Here is a 17,151-nt window from a genome sequence, read left to right as displayed (position 1 = left end):
TTGTTAGCGATAACGGTACGCAGTTCGCGGGTGACCCTTTTCGCAGCTGGTGCGCGGAGCTTAATATTAAGCAAACTTTTACATCTGTTGCGCATCCGCAGGTGAATGGCCAGTGCGAAGTCACCAACCGGGATATAGTAGCTGGAATCAAAGCTAGGTTGGGTCATGGTCGCGTTGGTTGGGTGGATGAACTACCGAAGGTTTTATGGGCGCATAGAACAACACCCAAAGCAAGCACTGGTGAGACCCCGTTCAGTTTGGTCTATGGATCAGAAGCTGTTGTACCCGCAGAAATTGGGGTACCAACGTTCCGCATACAAAATTTTGATGAGCAAAATAACTCTGAAGCTTTGCGGGAAAATCTTAATTTGCTGGAAGAGCGCAGACTCTCTGCGGCTGTCAACGAAGCAAATAACAAGCAAAAAATTGTAAAGTACTATAATCAGCGTGTGCGTTCGTGCTCTTACAAGTGCGGTGACTTGGTTTGGCGTCAGAACGACGCAAGTCATGCGGAGGATACTGGGAAATTGGGCCCCCGTTGGGAAGGTCCATACAGGGTAGCGAAGGCAAACAATACCGGGGCGTACCATCTCGAGACATTAGATGGAAAACCTGTGAAACGCACTTGGCATGCGACGTTATTGAAAAAATGTTATATGTAGCTAGGTGGACCTGATCACTCCAGTTTATTGTAGCACGTTATTTTTTCTATGTATTTTCCGTCCGTTTGGATGTGTCGCAGTTGTAATTGTGATTAATGCCAATTAAATATTTACTCGCGCATACTTTTGTTGTTTAAATCTTTTTTGTATGCGGTTGCTGCCTACTTAAGGGGTGTCCTCTAGCCCCCGTGCGGCAGAAGCCTGTTTGGTTACAAGGCTAGACGCTAACGGCAGGCAAAGGGAATTGGTTTTCCCCTAGCCAAGCGCCACGCAGACTAGATGGCTGCAAAGTCGACTTAAAAAATTACAAGCATTGGTTTGCTTGTGCGTAATTACTCTCGCATTGGTTTGCTTGAGGAACTCAAAGCATAAAAACATTGGCTTGTTTTTAGTTGCGTTGCTTACCATACAGCTATAGTGCACCTCTAGTACATGACAAAGCGATAACGCAGTAGCTTTCGAGTCTAAATTATTAAAGGGTAATTGTTAAAGTATTGGTTTATTTTACGCAGTAATACCCGCATACGCATGAGTTTTGGTTAACTATGCGCATGGGCATGCGGTTCACCTTTTGTTTTGATTCGCGATATATAAACAAACAAACTACACATGCATAACAGTAAGATACATATACATTGAATTAAGTTATTACATAAGTGGTAATTGTTTCAAATGCCTGCCCGACACGGGACTTAGGGCTCAAAAATACATTTACAATTGCCTGCCTAAGCATAGGACTTACGGCGCAAACCATCACAAACACAAACTAAAAATCCTCCTTGAGAAACCCATCAATCGGCATGTTTGGGTCCGCCGCAAACGCATCGATTAGAGGGATAGGAATGGTGGTGGTAGCATTCTCCGCTTCCAGCAATGCCGCAGCCGTACCCTCCTTCAATTTCTTCTGCACAGCGTCAGGGTACGGTGGTGTGAGGCTGCAGGCTTGAATCACCTCTACGACTGCCTTGTTGACTTCGTGGTCTTTCACCGCGTCAACATAGGCATTGAACTTATCGGTAACTGGCCCAGAATCCATCACCTTTTGCGCAATGGTGGGGAGTGCAGTGCGCAGCTTCGCCAGATCCGCCTCTGCCAGCTCGCGGTTGGTTACCGCGTCATCCCTTTCCCTCGTCACCCTTTCCAGCTCCACCCGCAGACGCTCTGCCTCCCCCTTGGACTGGTCAACGCACCAACCAGCTCGCGGTTTTTCTTTCTCTCTTCAAACAGCGCAGTTTTGGTTTCCGCCGCGGTTAACTCCACCGCCTTGCGCGCTTCTTCTGCGGCGTCCCTGTCTTTCTACACCTGATCAACCCCCGCTTGCAGCAGCCCTAGCTCTGTTTCTTTCTGCAAGGCCACTTGATACAAGTTAGTCGAACGGTGGGCTTGATCTACAACCATGCCAAAAAAGACAAGGCCGTTTTGGACGAAGGCGTTGAGCGCCTGATTAAAAGGCAGTGCGGCTAGTTGGTTGCGGAACTCAGCCGGGAAGATTTGTTGGAGGAAGGCGGACTGCTCTGCGGCGTTTTCCGCCGATGACTGGGTGAGCTGCGCCAGGTTTGCCAATCGGAAGCTACCGTGTGGCGGGGTTGGTGTGGACTCGGAGTCCAGGTGTATCGTCTTATCCTTTGACTCGGCAGTAGCTTCGAGGTTCGGATTGACCCGCGGTGGGGTGTGATGAGTTTCTTCCGCATGCCCTGCGTATTAATAAGTGGTTATATAAATGCAAACTTAAATGTGCGGTATGCGCGAAAGCTGAACTCTTACCAGAGGATGGGGGAGGTAGATCCGCAGAACGGGGTTCGATGGGAACGAAGTTATCGTTCCGCTTGTCCTCCCTCTGTTTGGGAGTGAGTTTCTTCTTCTTCTGTTGGGATTGGGAGGCTTCGGCGGCCTTGCGCTTATTGCCGGAGGTGGCAGGTGCATTCTCGCCAGTCTTCTCCTGCTCTAACGGCTGGTTCACATTCTGTTTGCGGAAGGCGATGCCCGCAATCTCCTCCGCAGTCAGTACACTCTTCATCTTCATCTCTGCAAACATGCACGCATGCGTTAGAACACATAAATAGCAAACTGTTGTTAGTACGTGATTATACTATTCCTACCCTTTCCATCCGGTCCGACTATGGCTGGACGCACTTCCTCCCATGGCCAGTGTGCGGATATCTTCCCTAGCCGCAACATCACGTTCCCGTATGACCGGTGCACCAGCTGTGCGTTAGCGCACTCCGCTAACAGCTTTGTTTCCTCGTCATCAAGGACCGGGGTTTTGTTCACATCCTTTTCCACCTTCTCGCACCATATAAGCGTTTGCGGAAAAGCGGTACCAACTACAGTTTGGTCAATGAAAAAGAAAGATTCTTTCCAGTTACCCGCATTCGACTTTGGGGTTTTGGTGAAATTTTGTCGGGCGAAGAAGGTGAACCAGGATTTGTGGTGATTGGCTAGGCGGTATAGATGACAGAAAACTTTAACCAACGGTACCCTGTCGATTGCGGCACACCACATTTCAAACAGAACTATTTTGCCTATGGCATACTGGTGTAGTTGCCCTAATCCCACTCTGAAGTGATCTAATACGCCTAAGAAGAAGTCAGAAGGAGGAACCCTAAAGTTACCATGCTTGAACGCATGTTCATAGATGGCCACTTTCTTCTCCGGTGGCTCGTGAGCACGCTGATGGGGTAGGGGTGGCACCGGATTGTACTTGGCTAAGGGAGGATACTGTTTCACTAAGTAATCTATGTGCTTCTGCTCTATAACAGACTCTACGCTATCTACATACGTCTCGTTAGCTTTAGTCATTTTCTAGGAGTAATCGGATGAATACTAACCTTTAAATGGTGGCTGGAATGTTTGATTTTTGATCGGAATTCAAATTGGCAGCGTAACGAGGAAGCTTGAAGCAGGAAAGTGGAAATGAGCTGCAAAATGGGGTATTTATAGGGAAGATTGGGAGTCATGGGATGGAGTGGTGTGATCGTGGCTGTACACGTGTTACGCAATCGACGGCCAGCACTTTATTGATGCGCGTGGATGCCAGTTGGGTATGATTACATGTACGCGCGTGGTTGTCACGCGCCTGACACACTGCCACTTTATGTCATGTCCGCCGAATGGGCTTCTGCGATTGTGACAGGCATTTAATGGCATCGAGGAGCACGCGGAATATTAAATGCTAGCCGTTTTCTTGTTTTTTCCGCTTAATAGTTTGATGTCATGTGTCTTGCGTCATATAACATCAAACTGGGGGGACATAATGATACCGCAACCCGCATGCGCACCTCATATGCATGCGGGCGCTTAATAGTGTGCGTATGCGTGTGCTTGTGTGCGCTATGCGGTATGCGGATTGTATCTGATTCCTTTGTTCCCGGTACGGCGGTTGCTTAGCTGTCAAGTAAATATCTTTTCCATAATTATATCCGTGATTCGGGGGAGTCAGTTATGGATGAGATTAACGTGATCTGTGACGGTTCTAGAATTAGGGTTTGCCTATAAATACAACCCTAATCATCATTTACCAGACACGGCATATTACGTAACTATTGCACACGAGATACATTACGCAAAACAGCATCATTCAGCATCTTTTCAAGGTTAACAGGTTAGTCTTTCGTAAGCTAGTACCTACGACCTTATTTGGGGCCTCTTGATCGACGACCGTTATCAGAGGTGGACTTAATCACTTGGCCACCCCGCCGACATCATCATGTCGGCCAGGGTTATTTACGGTAGCCGGACCGGAGAGCCACGTTTTAAGATCCTTAAACCCCTCCTTATATATTGAGCAGACATATTAAATCCAACGGTAAAAATATGCATGATCAAAAAAAAAAAAAAAAAAGTTAAACAAATCAACATGATCTAAAAGTATTATGCTATTGATTTAGACCCGTCCACATTGATTGATAGATTCACCGATTTATTTGACCTAGTTTAAAACTTTTTTTTTGAACAGCAAAGAGATGCATTATTTATAAACACAAATTTGAAACTAAACACATTTACAAACTAATGGATTCAACAATGGCAAACAAAATGAAAATTAACAACCAATGAACCAGACACACCAACAACACAACTACCTATGAAACTTGTGAACTCATTGTGAAACTAAACAATCAAAGAACAACCTATAACCAAAACCACCACCAACATTTGAAATCAAGGATCTCTGTCAGTCTGTTGAGATCTACAACACTTCCGCAGTAATAGATACCGATGATGAAGCCACGAGAGAAACAACAAAAACCTCAAAGACACGAGTAGGAGCATCGGTGCAACGCAATTGAACTCGTGTGAGATCGTCGAAAAACTGGACCGGGGAAAAAAAAGAGGAAAAACATTTTTTTTTTTTTTTGAAATGCAAGGCTATATATTACTCAACAAAAGAGTTACACAGTTTGGGGATGGTTTGTCAATCCCCCAGAATTACAAACAGAAAGAAAGCACAACCACACAGAGGTTCGCGAGTATGCAAACCGAACTATAAGAACGATTTACAAGCAAACGAATTACAAGGAATGAAGGTAAACACTGGGGTCGCTCAACCACGTTAGCTAATCAAATTTCCTTCCTTTTGATCTTTGAGAAATCCACTCGAAAGATTTTACTTGAATTTCGTTCAACGCGATTGGAGATGTCCAAGATTTGTCACGAAATACTTTGTTGTTTCGGTTTTTCCATATATAATACGCACAAATCCACTCGATCCCTTGCCAAATCTTTTTCCCAACTTCCGACATTGAGACCGGAGCATTACCTCGAAGTAATTCACCAACACTATAATTTGAGAAGCTTCCCAATTTCCACCAACCAAATACCCGATTCCATAGTTCCAAGGAGTGTTTGCAAAAAATTAAAGAATGGTCTACCGACTCTAGATCATCGTCACAAAGAGGGCATCTAACAGAGTGCAAATCGATACCTCTTTTGTCGAGTTCAGTTTTCACCGGAAGACGCTTCTTCGATGCACGCCACACAAAAATTTCGACTTTCTTTGGCACGAAGTTGTTTCGCATCGTTTCTTGAGGTGTACCACTGACCGAGATTACCTGTTCATCAATTACTTTCGTGAGGTCTTTTACATTGAACCTGCTGTTAGAGCTAAGCGCCCAACGCCACCCGTCTGCTTCATCGATTTTAAGTCTGAACCCTGCAAGAAGTTCCATTAGTTCAAGTAATTCGCTGTTAGTTCGACCCGATGGAGAACGTAACCAATCCCAAGTTGTAGACAGCCCATCATCCTGCATAATTAGCCTGTCACTGACCGCAGCCTCTTTGTCTCGATCCAATCTGAACAGCCTATGAAACTTGTCCCTGAGTTTGAAGTCGCCAAGCCACCGATCGCCCCAAAAAGAGGTGGAAGACCCGTTGCCTATGTGTTTGATGAAGGATGCCCGGAAGGGAACATTTAAACTATCGATCTCAGCACCTGCATTGATAATATTACGCCACAAACCCGAGAGCCCCGGAGCTATGGAATGACTATTGTCACTCCCTAACTCCAAGCCTCCACTCGAACCATAAATGCTACGAACAATTTTGACCCAAAAAGCATCGGTTTCGGTTTTAAACCTCCACCACCATTTTCCCAGAAGAGATAAGTTTTTACTTTTTAACGAACCAATATTTAACCCCCCATTCCCATAAGATGTAATAATGTTATCCCATTTAACCCAATGAATATTTGACCCCGAAAACGACCCGCCCCAAAAGAATTTGCGCCTCACACTCTCAAGTAATTTCAACACACAAGGAGGGGCACGAAAAAGCGAGAAGTAGTACAACGGGAGACTATTAAGAACCGATTTGATGAGCACTAATCTTCCTCCAAAAGACATCGAACGCATTTTCCAATCCGAAAGTCGACTTTTGATTTTATCAACAATAGGGTTCCAATCCTTGAGCTTCGTCATTTTAGTACCTATTGGCAATCCGAGGTACATGAAAGGAAAATTCCCTACTTGACATCCAATGCGGTTAGCTACAAAGTTGACTTCTTCGAAACGCACCCCAATACCATACAAACAACTCTTATGAAAATTGACCTTTAAACCCGATGCGAGCTCAAAACATTGTAGCAAATTTCGAAGACTAAAAGCATTGGCCCTACTCCATTCGCCAATAAAAATGGTGTCGTCCGCATATTGGAGATGCGAGACTAGGACTTTGTCATTTCCAATCTCCACCCCTTTGAAAAGTCCTTTATCCGTGGCCGCTTTTGCTAAAATATTTAAACCTTCCGCCGCAAGAATAAAAAGGAAGGGGGACAATGGATCGCCTTGCCTAACCCCTCTACTAGTGGAGAATTCATGTGTGGGGGACCCGTTCACAAGAACCGAAATGGAGGATGAGCTAAGGCATGAAAAGATCCATTTTCTCCATCTAACACCGAATCCCATACATTTCATCACATCCATGAGGAAGTTCCAATTTAAGCAATCAAACGCCTTTTCGAAGTCAACTTTGAAAAGTATACCCTTTTGCTTGGTAGCCTTTAAGAAGTCGATAGTCTCGTTCACAATAAGAGCTCCATCTAAGATGAATCTACCTCTCAAAAAAGCACTTTGCTCAAAGCCCACAAGAGAAGGGATTACCTTTCGTAGACGGTTCGACAGTATCTTAGCAATGATCTTGTAATAACTACAAATCAAGCTAATAGGTCGATAGTCACCGAGAGTTAGAGAATCGGCTTTTTTTGGAATAAGTGTCACGAACGATGCGTTGCATCCTCTTGAGAATTCAGCATTTGCCCAAAACCATTCAATGGCTTCAATGAGCTCGCCTTTGATGAGCTCCCAATATTTTTTGTAGAAACGTAGGTTGAAACCGTCCGGGCCAGGAGCTTTCGTGCTACCACAATCAAGGGCTGCTTCATGTATCTCCTTATCACTAAACACTGATTCAAGTGCCTCGGCGACCTCGGTGGTAATAGTAGGGTAAACAAGATCTTCAATACATGGTCTGTCTATTCTTGGTTCCTCGAAGATTGTTTTGAAATGGTTGAAAGCAGCGGATTTGATGTCCAATGGAATCTCGTTCCATACCCCATTTATTTTCAGTCCTCTGATGTTGCTTCTATTATTTTTCATCCGGATGACCGAGTGGAAATACTTTGAATTTTCGTCGCCCTCGAGTACCCACTTGATTCTCGCCTTTTGTTTGAGCATGTTCGTTTTAATCCTCTCTTTGTCAAGCCACTGCTTTCGTGACTCCCTCCATAAATTAAAGTCTGATTCATTCAAAGGACCCGTCTCTGCTTGCAATTCAAGTTCAGTAGCCGTAGTTTTCAATAGTTTGATTTCCCCTTCAATCTGCTTATACTTGTTGTTACTCCAAACTCTTAAGGCCTCCTTGACTTTCTTGAGTTTATTCCTAAAAACGCAGTCTTTTCGATTAATGTTGTCAACCGGAATAGCCCATGCGTCTTTGATGACCTGATCAATATCCTCTTCTTCAAGCCACGCGTCGAACATCTTAAATGGTTTCGGCCCGTAGTTTTTCTCTCCATCTTTCAATACAATTGGACAATGATCGGAAAGATTTCTGTCTAGAGCAATAGCCAACTGATTTGGCCAAGAAGAGAAGAAATTTTCCGAAACAAGGAAGCGATCTAGCTTACTAAACTTTAGCCCGTCATCGCTAACTCTAGTGTAGTTTCTCCCGCCCAATGGTATCTCTAGTAACCTGTTGCTCGATATGAAATTATTGAACCACTGTGCCCGATAATCAACAAACTCGCAGTTAATTCGTTCACTTTTGTCTCTTACCTCGTTGAAGTCACCACATAGTAGCCACGTTTCGTCAATACCGCAGTCGATTAGAACAGAGATATCTTCCCATAGTTTCTTTTTGTTAAGATCATTGTGTGGCCCGTAGATGTTGATAATATTTAGTTTGGTACCAGAGGGTTTCCACAAGCCACGAATGCCAATTGCAAAATCTAGACTAATTACACTAATAGCCTCGAAAATTTTCGAATCCCAGATAATTAATTGACCCCCTGACTTTTCTATCCTCTCCCTCTGAATAAACTCACAATCACATGAACCCCAAAGTGAATTGATCCAATTTTTCTCAACAAGGTGTAATTTTGTTTCTTGTAAGGCAAAGAAATCAGGCTTTTCTTTACGAATCAAATTTTTACACCACCCGAAACGACTGTCCCGACTACCAATTTTAAAACTCCTGATGTTGTAAGAGATTATCTTCATTAAAGACAGAAAATTCGAGATAGGAAGGGAGAGAAGTCAGAGAGATTTAGTTCTCTCCTTCCATTTAAGGCCTAGTTTATGCCCGTAATTACGCACCTCAACAGAATTGAGAGAATCGAAAGATGGACTGTTTGAAGGGATACCTTTTTTTTCAGTTGAGCAGGCATTGGAAGAAGAAGATTTAGCTGCACAAGAAGAGCAATTGGATCGGATTGGGTGATCAGGGTCCAACTTCCTAGCCGAGCTCTTTAATTTCATCATGCGTGAGGATGTTTTCCACCTTCTTATGTTTGTCCAACAGCAATTAACATTCTTCTTATCGCCATGTTTCTTGCGATTAGGTATCCTTGAAGTCTTTCTGTGTCTCACAGAACAATCGACTTTATCTGTAGAAGTAGTTGAGTTTAATTTGGATGGGCTTGCACTTTTAGGCAAGATATTATCTTTAAATTTTTCTGGCCCACCAGGCATTGCAACACCGAAATTTGTTTTGAGGCCCAATTCTTCTTTTGATGGCCCATCAAGATTATTACCATTTTGGGCCCTTTGCTGGGGAGAATTAACCAAGGATTCATCATTAATTGGTATTGTGGAATCCACCGTGGCATACTTTTTTTGAATGGGGTTAGGGTTGCTTTCACCCGTTGTATCCTTGAAAGACTCATTTGACTGCCCAATGCACTCATCATCATTAAAGTTTTCAAAAAGAATGTCTGTCCCGTAAATCTCGGATCCTTGGTCTTCCACTAACGGTATTCCACTATGCTGATTGTTACCTGAGAAATTGCCGGATTTGAGATCTCCGGTGTGTTGGTTGGGAACACCTTTTTCGTTACTCTTCGGAGGTAAATCATCATCCTCATCGGAATCATAAATGAAATTTTGAATGTCATCATCGGAGTTGTCGTACGTGTCGTCTATAAACTCATCATCTTCAAGATCTTCTTTGTCCGAGTTTGTAGGGTTATCATAACCGACCTCCTTTTCGCCATAATTATCCTCAACGAGTTGCCAAAGTATCTTCATCTTTAACATGGGCACGAATAAAACCGTAACCAATATCGATATCCACCTGATCATCAATGTTAGTCATAGCCTTCGTAAGAACTAGCACACTACCACATATAAGGTTTTGGTTGTCGTGATCAATAACACAATTGTCAGTGTCAATAACATCGCCCCAGAAGGATGCACACTTTTTGAATACACCTTCATTCCACCCCAATACTGGAACCCCAAATATATCGATCCACACCAGTCTAGCTTCCTGTTTGTATGTCTTGTCTAACGGACGAACGTTGTGACACCATTTATGAATAATATGGTTCTTGTTATGTAGATCCCTTTCAGCTTCGACTGTAGACAAATACACAAATAGTAATTCGAGACCACCCACATATTTGATGATACAATTATTTAGCCCTTCAGCTTTACCAAGATACACGATTTGATGAATTAGTTTCCAATCTTTTACTGAACCGATGATGGCTCTTTTGAATAGATGAGTGGACCGATCAGCCTCATTTACCGTCCATCTAAATTTCCTATCCAACGTGACATTCTCATCCCTGAAATCCTTATTCTTTGTATGATTGTGTCTAAGGTCTCTTTTCTTCAACTTTTCCCTCAAATCTTCATTAAATCTGTTCTTCAACTTCTCCCTCAAATCTCCATTGAACTTTCGTGTTACTTCATTGTATTTTCTCTCATCCCGGTAAGCATTGCTGACACCATTATGACCATTGTTGTCTGACCATTTAGTGTTGGGAACATGATGATTATCTTTCTGTTGGTCCCGATCAGTAGCTATGAAGACCCTAATTTGATTGTTGTCGAATTTGATTTTTTCCAACGACTTAAGCAACATATCGACATTGCTAACATTGCCAAATCTTGCAAAAGCAAAGCGTTGTCCGTTTCTTAATCTTCTTCCAACCATGTAGATGTCTCTAATATCCCCATGAGGCTTGAACGAACGCCATAAATCAGGTACATTCCAACTTTCCGGAAAGTTGAAAAACATGAAGGAAGTCAGATGGATTCCGAATAGGTCCATTAACCGATCTTGAAGTTTCCCGTTGTAATTTCCTCGCTTTACCTCCGTGCCACCCCCGGAAATGTTCTCACTCCTCACTTTCTCTCTCCACACTCTCTCTCTCTCACTTTCTCTCTCATTTTTGGTTCTCTTTTTACCAAGAATGTTGCTTTGCTAGTGTTGAATGCGGATTGGAATAATCTTCTGGAAAAAGGTGACCTTTGTCCAATCAGGTTAGAGGAAAAACATTTAACACTCATCACCCAAGAACATCTCCAACGAAGCCCGATACTCAGTTGCCACCATCGATTTCGTCACTTGAGATCAGTTATTGTGACCGGAATGGAGACGAAATCGCCTGAGAAACACCGAGACGGCGAGAAGGAAACAAATGAAAATGAAACAGGAGAGAAAAAACATCGTTACGTGACCAACAACGAGATGCTGGTGACTGGAGGGGGTAGAGTCACAGTCGAGAGATTCAAAATATGAAATCGAGAACCGTGACATAGATTAAATGCATTTGTTGAACTAAAAGACTCACCTCATTGCTCATTTACATCACTACTTGCAAAATAAAAATAGAACTCTCAAAAATTAAAAGTTGGGTGTATCTTAAAATTAAAATGGAATGTTTTTTTTTGACGTAAAAATTAAAATATATTAGAAGCGATGTCTTCATCAAAACGATGAATCAATCAAGAGAAGCATACAATGACGGAGATAAACTCTCGGTCATGAAAACCAAAATACAACAACTATTGCTAGAAACTAATAACATAAAAGAGAGGGATTATATTCCCAAACATAAGAACCATAACTACTCTCTCATCCACGTGATCACTGTCTTTTAGTTGCAACTTAGTCCTTTCATTAATATGAAAACGTTAGTTTACACAATTTTGTTATAAACCAAGATCAAGAATTCTAAACCTTAAACATTTTAAATTCTCAATTTCATGTCAACATGGTATACACTTGTAACCAAAATCAAATAATCCTATTTCGATTCAATTCGAGTTCAATAAATATCCGATTATGCGGTTCATACTTGCACACTTGTTGTAAGGCATATTTAATGGCGCCAAAACTACCAAACCGTTTCCGAAAAAACCCCTAATTTAATTTTGCCCTAATTTTGACACAACCCCGAAATTTCTTATTCAATGCCAAAAATTTATTATCTTATTGCACACTCACCGATGAGACATACATTATTTCTTCTCTTGTCCGCAACCACAACTTTGAATAATATTCTGTTTGAATACGCACTCACATTTTTATATAATAAAATCAAATGACGAGATACATGTGCACGTTATCATACATTTTTATTTATATATAATTCATATATATCGTTATCTTGATCATCCCATACCTTCATTTTCAATTCTTTCTTCAACGTCACTGCCAAATCATTCAATTCTATCACACTCTTCATCAAAATCTGAACTTTGAATTAGGGTTTTATTCTTACCCACTCTCCCACGATCCCCTTTCAATTTCAGCACATATCATCAATTCTTGGGGTTAGTTTTGTTGTAATTTGCCTTAATTTTCAATAAAGTTTCAATCTTTGCGTGATCCTTGAATTTCATTCAACAATAGCTCAAATTTAGGAAATTGGAATTTTTTCTAGGTTAGCTTTATTTTGATTTGTAGAATTCAATCGATCTTTAGTCTGCAACATAGTTAATTTTAGTCAATTTTAAGAAGTTTGATTTGAAAATTGGAACAGATTCAAATTAGGGCTAATTTTGTGATATAGTGATTTGGAGATCATTAATCTTTGGATAAAAGCTGTACTTAAGAAATGGATATTAGTAATGAGGCTACAGTTGATCGGTTTTCGATCGGTCCATCCACTATATTTGGCAGGACAATTGCTTTCAGAGTGTTGTTCTGCAAATCAATGATACATTTAAGGCATCAAATATACCATGTGTTGTTATTTTACTTCAATAGAATTAGTACTTATGTATCAGATGTTGTTTCACCTGTTATATCATGGTTACATCCCCGAAACCCTCAAGGGATACTAGTAATGATAACACTAATAGCGTTTTTGTTAAAACGTTATACGAATGTGAAAGTGAAGGCCGAAATGGCATATAAACGTAAGTTTTGGAGAAATATGATGAGGGCTGCGTTAACGTATGAAGAATGGGCTCATGCTGCTAAAATGTTGGATAAAGAAACACCTAAATTGAATGAACGTGATCTTTACGATGAAGAGCTTGTGACGAATAAACTTTTAGAACTTAGACATAGGCGTCAAGAGTGTTCACTTAGAGATATCATATTTTGTATGCGAGCCGATTTGATTAGGAATTTAGGCAATATGTGTAATCCTGAGCTTCATAAGGGTAGACATCAAGTACCGAGACTTATTAAAGAATACATTGATGAGGTTTCGATGCAGTTGAGAATGGTTTGTGATTCTGAATCCGATGAGTTACTTTTGGAAGAAAAACTCGCGTTTATGCATGAAACGAGACATGCTTTTGGTCGAACGGCTTTACTTTTAAGTGGCGGTGCATCTCTTGGTGCTTTTCACGTGGGTGTCGTGAAAACATTAGTAGAACATAAACTTATGCCTAGGATAATTGCGGGGTCTAGCGTTGGTTCGATAATGTGTGCGGTTGTAGCTACAAAATCTTGGCCCGAACTTCAAAGTTTCTTCGAAGATTCGTGGCATTCGTTGCAATTTTTTGATCAAATGGGTGGAATTTTTAATGTTTTTAAAAGGATCATGACACAAGGAGCCCTTCATGACATTAGACATTTGCAAGTTATGTTAAGAAACTTAACGAATAATCTTACATTTCAAGAAGCGTATGATATGACGGGGCGTGTTTTGGGAATTACTGTATGTTCTCCAAGAAAACACGAGCCCCCGAGATGTTTGAACTACTTGACATCACCAAATGTAGTTATATGGAGTGCGGTGACGGCTTCTTGTGCGTTCCCGGGCCTTTTTGAAGCTCAAGAACTAATGGCGAAAGATAGGAGTGGTGAAATTGTCCCGTATCACCCGCCTTTTCATTGGGGCCCGGAAGAAGCTAATGGTACATCGGTTAGGCGATGGAGGGACGGTAGTTTGGAGATCGATTTACCGATGATTCAATTGAAAGAATTGTTCAATGTGAATCATTTTATTGTAAGTCAAGCGAATCCACATATCGCACCTTTACTACGGATCAAAGAGTTTATAAGAGCGTACGGAGGCAACTTTGCAGCAAAGGTATATTTTTAATTTTTTCCTGGTTTATTAATCGGTATTAGATTAGATATTCCTTAGTGACCGATATAGTGAAAATGATATTGTAACCGTTAATGAGTGAACATCAGTCAGGCAACAGCAGGGTTTATTTTTGTCATTTTCAATCGTTAAAGGTGGCAAAATGGGCAGATGGGTTGGGTAACGGGTTAAAACTTATTTGGATCATAATGGGTATTTTCTGATACAGGTCGAAACGGGTTTACTGGATCTGTTGACCTGAAACACCTTTTTCCGGATTTTATTATATCTCTGTTGTGTGTTAGATGCGGTTGTAGAAATCACCAAGGTTTCAAAACTCGCAACTCATGGAGTACTCGGTTGGGACTTTAGAAATCGAATATTAATCATGAATGACTTTATTCAAAGTTATATGTGTAAATATAGATGAAAACCATAAACATAATTTTTAACATAATTGGCTAAAAACATAAACATCATTATTCATATGTACAAAAACTCTAAAATTCTAGTTTAAATTCATATTAATATGTTGACAAATTTTGACTTTGACCAACAAATCCGTATTTGACCCATCAACCAACGTTGACCGATAATTAAACGGATTTTGGAAGAACTGATTGAGCTGTTCTTAAAAAGTAGACTTGACCCATTTGATATTCAGGAAAAGGGTATAAGTTTCTGTCCCATTTGGCCTGTTAGGCATAAAAATAACACTAATTGACCCGTTTCGTTAGTCGAAATTGCTACCTGTTTAAAAATATCTCTGTTTTGGTTTATTCATCATGCAGCTTGCACATCTTGTTGAAATGGAGGTAAAACACAGATGTAATCAAGTATTAGAACTCGGTTTTCCGTTAGGTGGACTCGCAAAACTATTTGCTCAAGATTGGGAAGGTGACGTTACCGTCGTTATGCCTGCAACCTTAGCACAGGTAACCTTAAAAAAAACCTTTAATCTGTTTCCTTATATGTTTTTGCTGCCTAATCGGCTTTGCTATCGATGTGTTAAGCAACTCAAATGTTTTTTTTTTTTTTTTTGCCAGTACTCAAAAATCATACAAAATCCGTCTCATTTGGAGCTTCAGAAAGCCGCTAATCAAGGTCGTAGATGCACATGGGAAAAACTCTCGGCAATAAAAGCAAATTGCGGTATCGAACTCGCACTCGATGAGTGCGTCGCGATTTTAAATCACATGCGTCGGTTAAAACGCAGCGCAGAACGAGCAGCTGCAGCTTCACACGGTACAACAACTTCAGTTCGATTCAACGCTTCAAAACGAATCCCGTCATGGAACTGTATCGCACGCGAGAATTCAACCGGGTCCCTCGAAGATGACCTGGCAGACGCCACGTCAGCGTTCCATCGGAATTGGCGGACCCACCGTGCTCATGATGGTTCCGATAGTGAATCCGAAACCACCGAGGTTAATACGTGGACGAGATCCGGTGGCCCCTTGATGAGAACAACGTCCGCTGACCAGTTCGTTGACTTTGTTCAGAATCTAGATACCGACTCGAAAATGAGAGTTTTTCAGAATTTACGAGTGTTGCCACCCGATCCCGAGTTGGATCAACGAGATAGCCCTAATCGAGTTCATAATAATAACAGTAATAGTAGCAGTAGTGGTAGTATTACGGTTGCTGCGGGCGATTTACTGCAACCTGAAAGGATTCATAATGGGATTGTGTTTAATGTTGTTAAGAAAGGTGATTTGACGCCAACGAATAGGAGTCATGATGACTCGGAGAGTAACTCACCGTTTGACTCAGTTGCTGAGTGTGTACAACTCGACTCACCTGAAAAAGATATGGAAGCTAGCTCGGGTTCTGAAAGTGGTGAACCAGAGGTTAGTGGTGATCCAAAAGATCATTGTGGTCTTGATGATGATGATGAAAATGGTGATCACAAAAGTTGATGTTCATTAAGCCTGAATCTAACTTGTGGACTTGTCAATGTAATTAGTATATGATACTTTTATTGTCTGATAAGTGAAGAATTTTATTTTATTTTTTCCTTTTTTATAATTTTAAAATGGCAATAAGCCAATAACTCATGGAGCATCACTAATATGCATTATCAAGAGCATATATAAGTACTTAACCTACATTGTCATAGTTTGTGGGTTATCTCACTATGGTATGCTGTGGGGAAATGGTATGCTGTGGGGAAATGGGTGATGGTGTTTCGCCAGGCTCCAGTGGGCTACCGGGGACCGCTGGATGAGTTGACAAAGTCAACACAGGGCTAACATGTCCCTGCCGATACACATGTTTTGCAACAACAATGGTATACTTCGGTCTCAAAATTATTGTTTTGTTTTTTGACTTTTAAAAATCTTTTTCTTTTTCTAATTTTGAATTTAACATTTTTGTTTGATTTATATAACATTTGTAAAAATCCTCTCTAACTATTAAAACAAAGCCTATATTAACTAATACTTTCAAAAATCCCCTTTCAAATTAAATCGCAACCATTAAAAAAGATGATCTAATGGCTAAGATTTACCTTGGATCATTGTATCTTAGTTAAGACTAATTGTATTTATCTATTTTACCCTTAAAACTTCCCCTTAAACTTCTTAAAACTTTACAGTTATTCTTATAACTTCCCCGTTACCCTATTATTTGTTAATTTGATAAATAATGAACGAAAGTTACCTCCTTCCCTCTTTACGGTTTCTCTCTAAACTTCCTCTTTACCATTAATCACCCTCAAATTCCCTAAAACCTTTCCGCTCATCACTGTTAGTCGATTCCAACCAGTCAATTCATCTGATACTTCTGCTTCTCTGGAGAACGCCGATTATAGATTTCGAGTGTTAAAGCTTGAAAAGAAGTCATTTTTATCGATTCCGCTTTAAGGTTCGTATGATATAGGTTGAAGGTAATTGAAGGTTTCTGTTTGAATCAACCATAACGATTTTACAATTGAAGGTAATTGAAGGTTTATTTGAGATCAACCTTCGAACCAATATATCCATGGTACGTAATTGTACT

The 17,151-nt window shown here is 41.0% G+C and overlaps 2 protein-coding genes across 2 annotated transcripts; one reads left to right on the top strand and one right to left on the bottom strand.

Moving 5' to 3' along the window:
- Window positions 1-1,428: 1,428 nt before the first annotated feature.
- On the bottom strand, window positions 1,429-3,164 carry LOC139874280 (uncharacterized). The gene is made up of 3 exons (XM_071861729.1): window positions 2,762-3,164; window positions 2,356-2,687; window positions 1,429-1,701 (listed from the first exon to the last, which is right to left on the bottom strand). The coding sequence occupies exons 1-3, from the start codon at window positions 3,162-3,164 to the stop codon at window positions 1,429-1,431; spliced, it is 1,008 nt and encodes a 335-aa protein (XP_071717830.1).
- Window positions 3,165-12,308: 9,144 nt separating this feature from the next.
- On the top strand, window positions 12,309-16,259 carry LOC139876416 (triacylglycerol lipase SDP1-like). Its single transcript, XM_071863728.1, has 3 exons — window positions 12,309-14,154; window positions 14,943-15,086; window positions 15,198-16,259. The coding sequence occupies exons 1-3, from the start codon at window positions 12,724-12,726 to the stop codon at window positions 16,068-16,070; spliced, it is 2,448 nt and encodes an 815-aa protein (XP_071719829.1). The 5' UTR covers window positions 12,309-12,723; the 3' UTR covers window positions 16,071-16,259.
- The last annotated feature ends 892 nt before the right edge of the window (window positions 16,260-17,151 follow it).

This window comes from Rutidosis leptorrhynchoides, chromosome 11 (assembly GCF_046630445.1).
Source record: "Rutidosis leptorrhynchoides isolate AG116_Rl617_1_P2 chromosome 11, CSIRO_AGI_Rlap_v1, whole genome shotgun sequence".
Taxonomy (NCBI): domain Eukaryota; kingdom Viridiplantae; phylum Streptophyta; class Magnoliopsida; order Asterales; family Asteraceae; genus Rutidosis; species Rutidosis leptorrhynchoides.
The sequence above is the reverse complement of the archived record's forward strand: the minus strand, read 5'-3'. Positions and strand labels throughout refer to the sequence as shown.